At 45.3% G+C, this 13,454-nt stretch overlaps 1 protein-coding gene across 1 annotated transcript in view; it reads right to left on the bottom strand.

Moving 5' to 3' along the window:
- Positions 1–13,454, bottom strand: part of KCNMA1 (potassium calcium-activated channel subfamily M alpha 1) — a 699,960-nt gene that overhangs the window by 173,513 nt on the left and 512,993 nt on the right. Inside the window, exon 14 of the mRNA XM_006754825.2 lies at positions 12,207–12,362. Coding sequence (XP_006754888.1) covers positions 12,207–12,362 — 156 coding nt within the window. The remainder of the gene's footprint in view (positions 1–12,206; positions 12,363–13,454) is intronic.

Genomic DNA, 13,454 nt, shown 5'->3' with positions numbered 1-13,454 from the left:
AGGACTTTAGAGTTGATGATATTTACATGAGGTTTTGAATTTGAATTCATGCTGTAGGATTGAAAAACTTAAGGATGTTAGGATGGGATGAATGTATTCTGCGTGAGGATCAATATGAATCTTTGAGGACCAGGAAAATGGTGGGCTAAATAATGACCCCTAAGGATAACCATGCCCTATTCCTTGGAACCTGTGACTGTCTGTTACCTTATATGACAAAAGGAACTTTGCAGAAGTGATTCAACCTAAGGATCTGTGGGTGTGAGATGATTTTGTACACACATACCTTGTCTCATTGTGCTTGGCTTTACTGCCCTTCACAGCTGTTGCATTTCTTACAAGTTGAAGGCAAGATCCTCCACCAGCAAAAAAGATTATGACTCACTTAGTTGTAAAACTCATTTTATTACGGTGGTCTGGAACCAAACCCCAATATCTCTGAGGTTCGCCTGTATTATCCAAGTGGCCCTAATTGAAATCTCAAGTATTTTTGAAATCTCAAGTATTCTTTTAGATTTCTTACATTCATCTTCAACAAATAGGTCACCACCCCCTGAAAACCCTATTACTACATGAAAGAATATGGGAGGCAGGTGGAGATTTGACAAATTAGGAGGAAATAGGAGATGTGACATCTAAGCAAAAGGTGAGAGTGATGTGAGGAAGGAGTCATGAGCCAAGGAATGCAGGCAGCCTCCGGAAGTGAGAATGTGCAGGGAAATGGCTTTCAGAGGAACCAGCCTTGCCAACACCTTGACTTCTGTCCAGTGAAACTCATGTCAGAGAAAAAAAAGTGTGTTATTACCAGCAGCTAGATTTGTGGAAATGCATTAGAGCAGCCCTGGGACATTAATACATATGCTTTCATTTCGCCTGGGTAGATATATCTGTGAGGGCAATTGTCGGGTCACATAGACACTTGACATTTAACATGTTGAGAAAACTTCCTAATGTTTCAAAATTAAGAACTTTGATTCAGGAAAGACAGTATCAAGAAAATAAAAACACAGGCTACCGACTGGGAGAAAATATTTACAAATCCCATCTCCAACCAGATAGCCAGAATATATGAGACACTTTTAAACTCGAAGTTAAAAACCAGACAGCATCATTTAAAAAGTGGTCCCAACACCGATCACAGTAAATGCCGGTGAGGATGTGGAACAACAGCAGCTCACTTGTTGCTGGTGGAACTGCAAATTAGCAGTCATTTAGGAAGACAGTTGGATGGTTTCTTTCAAAACTAAACATAATTTGACCATATGATTCAGCAATCAAACTCCTTGGTGTTTACCAAAAGTTTGAAAACTTATGTACACACAAAAACCTGCACATGGAAGTTTATAGCAGTTTTATTAATTATAGCCAAAATGTGGAAGCAACTAAGATGTCCTTCAATAGGGGAACTGATGAAAAAATTGTGGCTCATCCAGACAACGGAATATTATTAAGTGCTAAAAAATGAACTATCAAGCCATAAAAAGACATGGGAGAACCTGAAAACCCTATTACTACATGAAAGAAACCCATCTAATAAGACTACATATGATTGATTATATATATAAATCATACATATGTATAATTCCAAGTATATGACATTCTGGAAAAGACAAAACTAATGGAGAGAGTACAAAAGATCAGTATTTGCCAGGGATTAGGGGAAAGAGGGTTCATCAATTGCTCAGTTGTTAAACAATGTTGATGTTGATAATGGGGAAGCTATGCTGGTGTGAGTGCAGGAGGTTATGGGAAATCTCTGTACCTCCACTTAATTTTCTTGTGAACCTAAAACTGCTTAAAACAACAAAGCCTATGACAAAAATAGGCCATATACTTCACAAAAGGATACACAGATGACAAATAAGCATAAGAGGAGATGCTCAACATCATTAGCTATTAGGGGAATACATATTAAAACCACAACAAGATACCACTACACACACACTTGAATGACTAAAATTAAAGATACTGACAATACCAAGTGTTGACAAGAATGCAGAGCAACAAGAACTCTCATACATTGTTGGTGCGAATCTTAAGTGACACAGCCATTTCTGAAAAAAATGTTTGCCCTTTCTTTTAAAATTAAACACTTATCCTACAATCCAACGATTCTACTTCTAAGTATTTGCCTTGGAGAAATTAAAACTTATGTCCATATAAATTTCTATACAAATGTTTTATTAGCTCTATTCATATTCACCCCAAACTGAAAGCAACCTCAAAGCCATTAAATGAATGAATGGTAAACAAACCAAGGCAAGTCCATACAATGCCATCATCTTCAGCAGTGGAAAGGAGTGAAATATTGATACACACAATAATCTGGATAGATCTCAAGGGAATGATACTAACTGAAAAAGCCAGTCTCAAAGGTTATATATTGTATGATTCCATTTGCAAGACATTTGCAAAAAGACAAAAGTATATTGAGAGAGAACAAATAGTGATTGTCAGGGGATGGGGGTCAGGGGTGCAGCAAGGCTGTGACTACAAAGTGGGGTCACTGAGACTGATCTATGTTCTGAGTCTGCTAGTGGCTAGACTCATGTGTTAAAATGCAGCAAAGTTTGTACCCACACATAAAGTTTAATATAAGGTAAAATTAAAGAAGGAGGTACAGTATCTTAACAATTAAAATTACTTTTGAATCTTTTGCTCTACAGATGAGGAAGGTCAAGAACAATACCTACTTTAAGCATTTTCCTATAAAGGAAAATGGCCAGAAGAAATTCTAGGTGAATGGAACTGGACTTCTCTACTAACCTCTAGAGGGCATCCATTCAGTGCCCCACTCCCTGTGCCCAAATTGTTTGAGTTACTATAATACTTTATGATGATGGGAAGATGCCTGCAAAGATTAAGGTTAGCTCTACCTTCCCTCTGAGAAGTGTTCCTTTCTTCCTGTTATCATAACTGTTTAACCTTCTAGATCTCACGCCTTCTTTACTGAGACCTCCCTGTGTTGGAAACCCACCATCCTGCATTCTGACCCACTCGTTCCTTCCTTCAGATGGTCAGGACTAAGTTCTTTTAGATTTCTTACATTCATCTTCAACAAATAGGTCACCACCCCCTCGCTGCTCAGTGGCAGCACTGACTGGCGCAGCACATTCTCCCATGTGGCAAGGCATTGTGGTCTAGGGAAGACAGGCAGCCTAGTCCTTTTCAGGTTAAGGCACCAAGAAGGGAATGATCCACTTTCTACCTTGGCAATGCTTCTTAATTTCTATGCCATGTAGTTTGATATGGTTGGGTAAACTGAGGATACCACACTGTCAGGTATTGAAAAGTGATTTCTATTCTTAGAAGCCTTGAATACAAAACCAAGCAGTGTTTCTATTTGAAGCATTCAAAGAGGAAGCAAAGTGTGATAGCAGGCGAAGCTCTGAGCTAAGAGCATAGTAGATTCTGGCCCTCGCACTACCATTCCCCATACAGCTGTGCAATGAGAAGCCAGTCGTCCTATACCCCCCTTTCCTCTTCTCCCATTTCCTTCGCTCTACAGATGAGGAAGGTCAGAAACAACAGCTACTTCGCATTGGCACATTTTATAAACTGCAACGTGATATACACACTTAGGTACTAGTATCATTTGAAAATTCTTGATAAAATACCCACTGTATCAAATCAGTGGTAATTCCTTATTTTGCATCTACCCCTAGGGATGTAGAATAATCATCTCAAAGGAATTCAAAGGTTCCTCCTCCTTGTTGTGGGCATAGGTTACACTTGGCATCCTTTAGAGCAGTGGTCGACAAACTCATTAGTCAACAGAGCCAAGTATCAACAATACTTCTTCAAAATAGACCCACCCAGGCCGAAAACCAGCTTCTGCGCATGGGCCACCAAGTATCAATCGCACTGTACGTGTGCACGCATGTGGTGCTTTGTGGAAGAGCCACACTCAAGGGGCCAAAAAACCGCATGTGGCTCTCGAGCCGCAGTTTGCTGACCACAGCTTTAGAGCATGATAACCCATAAATATTATAATAAGGAAACCTGAGATTTTATTCCTAATGGTTTAATAGCATTTTGAGATTTGGCTTGAAAAATCACAGACGGTGGATGGCACCCATAATACCTAAGTTAGAAATAGGAAGTGGTCCAGCCAGGAGGACTCGGCCTGTGGACATGCAGGTGTGCTCAGAAATGCAGGCAATTAGTTAAAGACGAATAATCCCTGAAAGAGCCCATTTTGATGTTTGACCAGAGGCTTGGCCAAGAGGGCGTTATGCCACATGAATGACAATATCCTGGCAGCTGACAGGGGCCGGGGTGAGTGGCAGCCTATGGATTTCATGGTGCGTGCTGGTCACTGTGGCGTCTGCTCCGTCCTCATGGGCACCGTCTGTGGTAAGTTATGTAATCTTTCTGGCTACCCTCCCCTGTGTTCAGTCCATGCCAAGTGCCAAATAAAAGAATCCATATGTGATTACAGCTATAAAACCGAAAGGAAAATATTAGACAAATATATAACATTTTGGGGTTTCTAAGTTTGTTTTACCTTTAATGCTAGGCAGACAGTTTACACAAATCATTTTGCTGCAAAGTAAAGAATAATGAGTTAAATGTGTTCCCTGTCACCATCAATCATGTACATTTGCCTTTGATTGACCAAACACATAAGACACATGAAATGACTTTCTAATCATGTTAGGGGGAGAGAGGGGAGGAGGGAGGGAGAGAGGGAGGAGGGGAGGAAAGAAGGGGGGGGGAGAGAAGATGGGGAGGAGGAGTTTCACCCTTTTTTGTTTTATCCAGAAATCCCATTGACATTTTCTGGCAATCTTCTAACATGCGGTACGGGCTTCTCTTTGCTAATAATGTTTGCCTTGAGAATTTGTAAAGGTCTGAGAACTGTTTAATTCAATGTTCTAGAAATTACCAGGGCCAGAGGGGAACGGAATCCCTATTAATAGTTCATGGATTAAGTCTCTCTTCATTTGAAACCGTGTTCAGGAAGTGCTTTCCCTTCGGTGGGCGTTAGTCATTAGGGCAGCACGGGCAGCACAGGGGAGGCAAGAGAGCCACTGAGAGGAGATTCAAGGGGAAGAAAAAAAGATGCTCAATGACGTCCACCCGGATGGGACACTGAGGTTTAGCAGGTTCGTTTCAAGGCAAGGGTTTCTATTATGATTTGTGAATTCCAGCAGCACCCTGGCTGGATTTTCTGCCACTCAGAATGGTTTATAACCAACTCTAACCAGCCTCCACACATCCTCGCCAAGGATTATAGGCTTTGAATTCCAAGTTTCATGGAGCCAAGTTTCATGTAAGTGTACATGGAGTCAAAGCTCTTCAGTCTGGCAAGAGAACCATGCACAGTAGCAGAAGAAGACGTTTCAGCACCCAAATCACCCCAAAGTATAAGTTGCTGGTCCGGCCCCACCCAGCTGTCTGTATCAAAGACAGGCCAGGCTAGGCTGAGGCCAATGTATGCCTTTATTCAACAGCACTGAGGCGCTGTCATGAGTCGGGGGCTGTGCTAGATGCTGGGGCTTCCCAGTGCTCACACAGCTCCAGGGAAAAGAGGCAATGACAGAAAGTGCCATTGAGTGCAAAGCCTGCGGGGGTGCAGCTCAGGATGTGATGTATGCGGTGTGCAGGGGACAGCGATGCAACTTTTAAAAATGCAGTTCTGATATTTCCACACGGAAACCTCATTCGCCCCATGAAACAAAGAACATCTAGGTCCTTCCTAGAGAATGTGAATTAGTGCATTTCCTCCCTGTAGGGGCCTCAGAAGCCCCAGAGCAATGCAGGAGTGTATTCACTTTCTTCTTGATTTCCCTGCACTTGCCAGGAAAACTGTGGCATCATAAAGCAGCCCCCATCTTCATAAACTGGAGAAGTCGGCTGCGGAGAAGCCAATTCTCCCCACACAGCCCCGAGCAGCCCTGGCACACCGGCGCCTGACACGAAAAGGGGCTCCTGGGGTCCTGATGATGTGCCGTTTTTGACCCTGGGTCCTGGTTCGCTAGGTGTTGGCTTTGTGGATATTTAACCAGCTGTCCACTTATTAGATACACACTTTATGTTTGTATCTTATGTGTCAATTAAAAGTTTGGTTTCAATCCCTTTTCTAAAATGTACTTCTAATGTTTTAGAGAGAGGTCTCACTGAGAACTTAACACTGAGCAGACCTGAGGCTTTGATAGCGGGAAGCCATGCAGCTCCCAGGGGAAGCACATTCCAGCCAGAGGGAGAAGCCAGCGCAAAGCCCTGGGCCAGCCGAAGGGAGTGTGACCCACTGAGGAGTAGGAGAGGCCGGTGAGGCCACCGAAACCTCCAGGCCTTTGCAAGGACTTTGTCCTGGTAAGTGGGATGCCTGGAGAGGTTTATGCGGGGATGACAGGCTTTGATTCATGTTTTAGGAGGCTGTTCTGCCTGCTTTATTGGAGACAGACTGGAGGGCAGGAAGGGGTAAGGTCCGGGCATGGAGACCAGTTACAAGATAATGGATGGTGGTTTGGAGCTGATAGTGAGTACATAGGTGATGACAAGTGCTCAGATTCTGGGCATATTTTGAATAAAGGCAGTGCCTGAGTAGAGCTGGGACTGTAGGGGCGGGAGCCATCCAGGGAATGTGGAACAGGAGAAAAAGAAAGGGGTCAAGGGTGGCTGCGAAGTTTTTAGTCTGAGCAATAGATGATGGCATAGCCAACGGTGCAATGGGAGGAAACAGGTTTATAGTCAACAGGGATTCTATTATGGATGAAGTAAGTCTGAGAGATGAGACATTCAAATAGAGATGTTGAGTAGCAGGTGAATAGATGGTACTGGGTTCAAGAGATAGGTCTGGATGGAGATGGAAGCGTGGGTTTCATCTATATATCTAGAAGCTAAGAGGATAAATGAGATTACGAAGGAAGTGAGTATAATTGTATTGGGAGCCACTTTCCACTGATGAGGATATTTGTAGAGGTCCATTGTAGGGACACCATCTGTGATTAGGGTGACATTGTCCGTGTGTGGAATAAGTAACAACTGCGTCTCACTATCTAACTCCCATCACGTGTGTTTACTTTGCCAGACAAACCCTCTATCCTGGCATTGGTGTTCCCTCCTGGAAGTTGAAAGCCACCTTGGTCCCCGCCTTACCAGTCGGAGCCCTGATCCCACTTCAGAGAGCCCTTCATTGGCCTTCCCGCCTCCACACAGAGTGGAGCCCTGCTTCTAGTAGACCTCCCTCACCTGGATAAATGCCTCTGATCTGCAGAGCTTATATCCACCAGCCAACAGAAATTGCTTGTTGTCTCCCAGAAGCACCCACCTAAGCCAATTAGCTTTACCCCCAAGTACAGCAGTGCCTGATGTCAGTTCAGTCTTGGGAGCCTATTCATTTCCCCACCCTGACTCATCCCACACTAGGCTAACCCCTCACCTGCCTTGATACTGTGACCTCTGCCCTTGCAGAGATGCCAGGGAGAAAGGCCAACAAGACCCACAGGATGGGGCTATGCAAATATGTGCCCACACAACCCAATCTGAACAGAAGCTTCTGGAAGCTCCTCAGCACCTCGTAGCCAGTCTGACAGTCTGATTAGCACACTGCCAAGAGTGGGGTAGGTGCCCAGGGAATCTCTACTGAATCCAGTTTCCATAAAATAAATTACAGAAAGCTAAGATTTGTGCCAAGATGAAGGCCCTAGCTAAGATTCCCTCTTATCGCCAATTCTATTTCCTCTTGGTCCTGGAACCAGTTTGCCTGGGTTCGAACAACTGAGTTCCTCCTTCCAACTTTATGCCCTCATGCAGGCCACTCAACTTGCCTTAACCCACAGTGTCTGCCACTTTAAGGTGGAATTAATAACAGTGCCAAGTTTGGGTAGGGTCATTGCAATAATTAAGTGAGATAATGCATATAAATCACAGTGGAGGGCTGGCACATAGTTAGGACCTAGTATACTTCAGCTATTATTAAAGATTCTTGATTTATACATCCAGCTCCTAAACCATGTTTTTATATACACATATATTCAAACACATACACACACATAAACATAACCCAAAATAAAAGTATTAAAAATTATTCCCTTGGCTACAATTATTGCTAGGATTATGTATTGCTGAAAGCTTATCTCAACATAATAATAACAATAATGAACAAATGGTTTTTATGTCCAGCAAAGCCACCTCAGCCAAGATACAAGCTGAATAACAAGAGATTGCCCTAGTGCTTGCTCATTCATAAATAGGAAATATGACAAAGGAGGCTGCATTGTGATCAAAATTAAGTAAATTTCACCCACAATTCCAAATCTTATAAAATTGGGAAAAATTTAAAAGGCATATTACATAATTTATCCATTTTTATAACTGATTTATCCAACCAAGAAATAATTACAGAATGCCTGCCATGTTCCAAGCTGTGTGAAAGTGTATGTGTATGTGTGTGTGTATAAAATTGTAGATTAGCGGAGTTAAAATAGTTGGCAATCCTGGAAACAATTTACATGTGCTCAATTTCAAGACTTAGCGTGTACCTAAAAGAAATTTTAAGAATTAATCACCCTCTGAACACACACAACACCCCCACACACAATTTATCATGTCCAAGGACAGCTAATCCTAGTCAGAATAATAGCACAGTTCACAAAAATAGCAGGTTAAGCCCCGGCTTGTAACCAGATATGTTGGAGAGAAAGTTAACTATTACATGGTAAGACTCTAAAAACAAAAAAATATATAAATAAATCAATGAATTTTCAGTTACATTCCAGTGAGGAAGCCAAACGGAGGAGAAGAGTGGCCACTTATTCAAGGAAGAGGCGGGGGAAGATAGGCTACCTCGGCTCATTGCCCTGGTCCTTACGGAAGACACTAGGGACAGTCTCCCTTGAACTTGAAGGCAGGTGGCGGGAGATCAGATAGTGGTAAATGAGCAGGACATTCCAGGCCTGGTGGGTAATGTAGACATTGATAAGTCACAGGAACCAGAACATTTACCTTCACTCCTTAAAATAACTCTAGGTTAGAAACTGGGCGTCATGGACAAAATGCTTAACCTGTCACTAGCAACAAGCCACAGTGCTGGAGGTCCCCCTGAGTGGCCAACCTGAGCCTCCTTCATAAAGGTATTGGCTATAAAGTTAGCGTGGATTTGTTAAACAAATCCCAGCACATCAGAAACTGCAGAAAGCATGCCTCAAGTGAAACAAATTAAGTGATTAAAAAAAAAAAAAATCATTACCCCAAAGATGTGGGCTAAAAACATAAACAGATTTCCAAAATTTTAGATCTACTCAGAGATAACATATCCAATATGGGAGCTAGGCCTTCAGGGACAATGACTTGGGGCCCTGGATGAGGCTCTTTGAAAGGGACATTGTGAGGGATAGGAATAAGAGAGTGCTCCCTCATATTTCCTGGTGCTTCTGGGCTGGGTCTCTTTTGTGACTGCTTGCTCCATACCAGTAGCCCTATCTCTTTTGTTGAGCTTTCACACCTTCACTTGCAGTCCTGGCTTTAACGGCCTGGAGGTTAGTCATGTGCCTATGATATATCATCCCTGTTTCAGTCACTGTTCCTCTTCCTTCTTCTTTCAGGAGCGACTGAACACAGTACCTGCTGCCGAACCAAGAAACAGACACTGCACCTGCCCCAGGCAAGGGGGAGGTGAGCTCACACCCCACCTGTGGCTTCCAGAACCGCTAAGTACGCTCAGGGGATCAAGTGTTGCCAAGGCCCATCTGATCCCCTTCCCCCAATAGGACTGCCTGTCCCCGTGGAAGTGCTGATGGATTCTCTGAGTAGGACATGGGGGATCCCGGGGAAGGAAGCAATTTCTGTAAACAATAATCCATTATTAGATTTCCTTTTTCATCTGCCCCCAAATAAAAACAAAGGAAGTCTTTGCACCCCTGGAATGGGAGAGAATACGTACAACTTTCCAAGGAGAACATCACTGTGGTGTTTGTGATGAACTAAAGGAGACAGAAGAGGACCTGAGGGTAAGTGCACAGAGATGATGCTGCAGAAGGCGGGGGTCCTTGAAATACAGTGCAGAATGGTTTTCCTATTGTTAATGAGAGAAATAGGTGACTAGAGGCCTCGCTATTTCCAGGTCATGCGCTTAGCGAATTCCAACACAAAGACCACGTGAATGTCACAGGGTCAAATGCGGAGAGCTACCCCCAAACCCAGAGGTCTGGCCCTAGACAGAAGCAACACAGAAACATAACCCCGGGAGGGAAATGTGTTTTCAGTTACACCAGGGCCGGGCTGGCCTCTCCCACAGGCTCTTCCTAAATAGGAACTTGGCAGTGGGCTGAGTTGGGCTGGAGGGTCGTCCTCGGCACAGAGGTAAGGCCCTCAGGGTCTCGCGGGAAGCTGGACAGAAGTTCCTTCTCCCCGCTGGTAACAGCCCCGCAGAATCAGCGTCACATCCACTTCACTCATGTTCCTGACAGGTGGCTCTAGTTTCACGCAGGCACCGCAAAATCAAAACATACGCATGTCAATGGCCCGTGTGCAGCGGGGCCCTGCCAAGGCCGGGTTACATCAGCACCAGGGGGCGGGGGCCAGGCCTTCGGGCCTCAAGCCTGGGCCTGTGGGAAACTCCCTACAGAAGAAACCACCAGAGCTGGATGGACAAGCCAGAGGAGCTCTCCTGGTGACAGTCCTGGGCCTGGGCTCCTGGTGCTGAATGGAAGAGCCTGGGAGACATCAGCTTACATCTGGCAGGGGCTTGCCACACAGACAGCCCTGCCGCCGCCATTTTGCCGCATTCTGCTTCCTCCAGGCAGTGGACTAGCAGCCTGGACTGAAGGAGCCACTTAAAGGAATGGGATGTCCTTCCTTGTGAGCTGGGTCTTTGCCAGGACATCAGTGAAGTGCAGGTCTTTAGACACGTAGGGGCTAGGAGAATTTCTTTAATCAAGGCAACCATGGCTAAAGTGATTGAAGGGACTCCAAGGCAATTTGTCCTTATCCATAGAGGAATATATTAACTATAAAGTGGCTAAATAAAGTCAGTGAGGTAGGAGCAGCAGGTACGGGCCTAAGAAAATATCCTGTTCTAAGTCAAACAACCCGTGGAGGCCGGAGATGAGAACTGATACAGAGTTTTAGTCCATCACCTGCATCCCCATCCTCCCCGCCCATCCCTCTCGCCGCATCCAGGTCCCCTTCCTCAACTCCACCCAGACCTTATCTCTGGTAGTGGGTGCGGCAACAATGGCAGCGAAGGCTGGAGGGCTCACACCTCTGATTTCAGAGCTTTTGGCCCCTTTGTGGGACCTCCTGGTGACTCACTAACTTCCCGTCTCAACCACTACCAACTCAGGCAGGTGAATGTGAAGAAATGAGTAACAGGCAGGGCAATGTAAGCCCAGGTCTTGAGCTAACCGGCACCAATGCCAAATCAGAGAGACCCAAACTAGACAAGCTTCACTGCACCGGTCGGCCATCTTGCCTGTTGAGGCTGAGACTAATCCAAGGATAAGAACTGGCGTTCTCATTCTCCTGAGCTCCAAGGACTCTCTAAGTAGGAGCCTGGAACCTCAACCAATGTCCTGGACACATGCCTGGCCTGGCCGGAGAGGACAGTCAGGTCCAGCAGGCAGGGGCCACGAGAGGGCTGCCCAGGGAGCTCTGTGGCGTGAACGGCTGACAAGGAGATGACCATGCCCAGGCCGCCTAGCTCATGGCGGAAAGGGCACCGCCGCTGAGGCCTCAGTTCATCGTTTCACTCGCCATTCACAGAACCGTGGCATGTCAGCCCCGCCGGCCTCCTTGATTGTGCAGAAATAAATAAATGAATTATGTTGTTGGGGTTTGGGCTCAGCACAAACACATGGTCTACATTTATCCGCACAGTGAGAGGTCCACCAGCCACTTGATGTAAAAGAGGAAAATGATAATTCTTTTCTTTAGGCGCTCTGGTGCCATATGGAATGTATATAAATCATATTTTTGTTTTAACAGCGGAGGCTTTGTTGATAGATAAACATGTGGTTTATCTAAAAAAAGAGAGGATTGTGCTTTGAACAATCATTTAATGGCCGTGGATGTGCCAAATAAAAATAAAAACATAATTCTGAAAGAAGTTGGCCTCTTGCCCAAATCCGTAACAAGGAATTTCTCCTCAACCAAAGTGGTTGAAGCCCGTCGATCTGGTTTGAGTTTAAGCTGTGCTCTCTACTCAACCCCACGACAAATTGAATCCGGGGCTAATGTGCTCTAATAGGACAAGACGTTACCTTTATGAATGACCTCATGGAGAAGAGGTTGGCGAGCATGGTGGAGAGGCCCTGGGCCAGGCAGCTCTGGGCTATGAACCCCAGCTTCAGCTCTGCGAGGCAGATTGCATCATCACCCTCTTTCCAGTTCCAGCTCGGGATGTTTAGCAGATGGGCCTGTGGAAAGAAAACAGTTATGAGACCTTCCTTTGTGAAACATTCAATTGTTTCAAGTCTCCTCTGGGAAATGCAGCATTGCCTAGCTGCAGGGTGATCCAGACTCGTCCTTTCTTCCCTAGGCCTGGGTCGGGTGCTTGGTGTTTTACTAAAATCTCCTCATCAGGCTCCAGTCTCCCTGGAAATTGCTTCTATACCTACCAAGCCAGAGGCCTCCCCTAGGGTTTGTCCTTTAGCCAAATCGAATCCAGAGGCAAATCCCTCTTGTGACATAGGCCCATGCTACTTGGATGTCTGACTACGTTGCTCATACATTGGCTCCTCAAATAGACTCTGATGTTATCCCATGCCTGTGTACTTCAGATTTCATTTTATCTGCCTTCTCAATACTCCAGATCAGTGGCTCCCAAGCTTGAGTGGGCATCAGAACCACTTGGAGGGTTTGAACAAGCACGTTGCTGGCCCCTTCCCCACTGTTCCCGATTCCCCGTGTAGGGTGAGGCTGAAGAATCTGTATTGCTAAAAGGGCGAGGTGACGTGAGCTGCTGAGCTGGGGACCACACTTTGAGAAGCACTGCCCTAAATCACCAGGCAAATCGCAGCGTGCACAGGTCACCATCTGTTGCAGGTGGACAGGTCCTCTTCCACAGTTAGGTCAGCACTGCGATCAGGGCCCAGGGCACGCTCAGCCAGCTCTGTTTAAGCGGCATGGAGCACAGATCCTCTTCCACAGTTAGGTCAGCACTGCGATCAGGGCCCAGGGCACGCTCAGCCAGCTCTGTTTAAGCGGCATGGAGCACAGATCCTCTTCCACAGTTAGGTCAGCACTGCGATCAGGGCCCAGAGCACGCTCAGCCAGCTCTGTTTAAGCGGCAAGAAGCACAGTCATAGGTGACACGCTGGTTGGAAGAATCAGGATTCAAAAGTTCTCCAGAGTTGGAAAAAGTGTGTGTGTGTGTTTGGGGGGGTGGGGGGGAATCAACCAGAAAAGATTTTAAAGGCCTTCATGTCAAGTACAGCATTTAGGTTGAGAAAAATCCATTCTATAAGTCCAAAATGAGAAGACCTAACTTGGCAGCAGACATGAGGGAA

The sequence above is a fragment of the Myotis davidii genome, unplaced genomic scaffold (assembly GCF_000327345.1).
Source record: "Myotis davidii unplaced genomic scaffold, ASM32734v1 scaffold513, whole genome shotgun sequence".
NCBI lineage: Eukaryota > Metazoa > Chordata > Mammalia > Chiroptera > Vespertilionidae > Myotis > Myotis davidii.
Note: the sequence above shows the minus strand (reverse complement) of the source record. Positions and strands in the feature narration are given on the sequence as shown.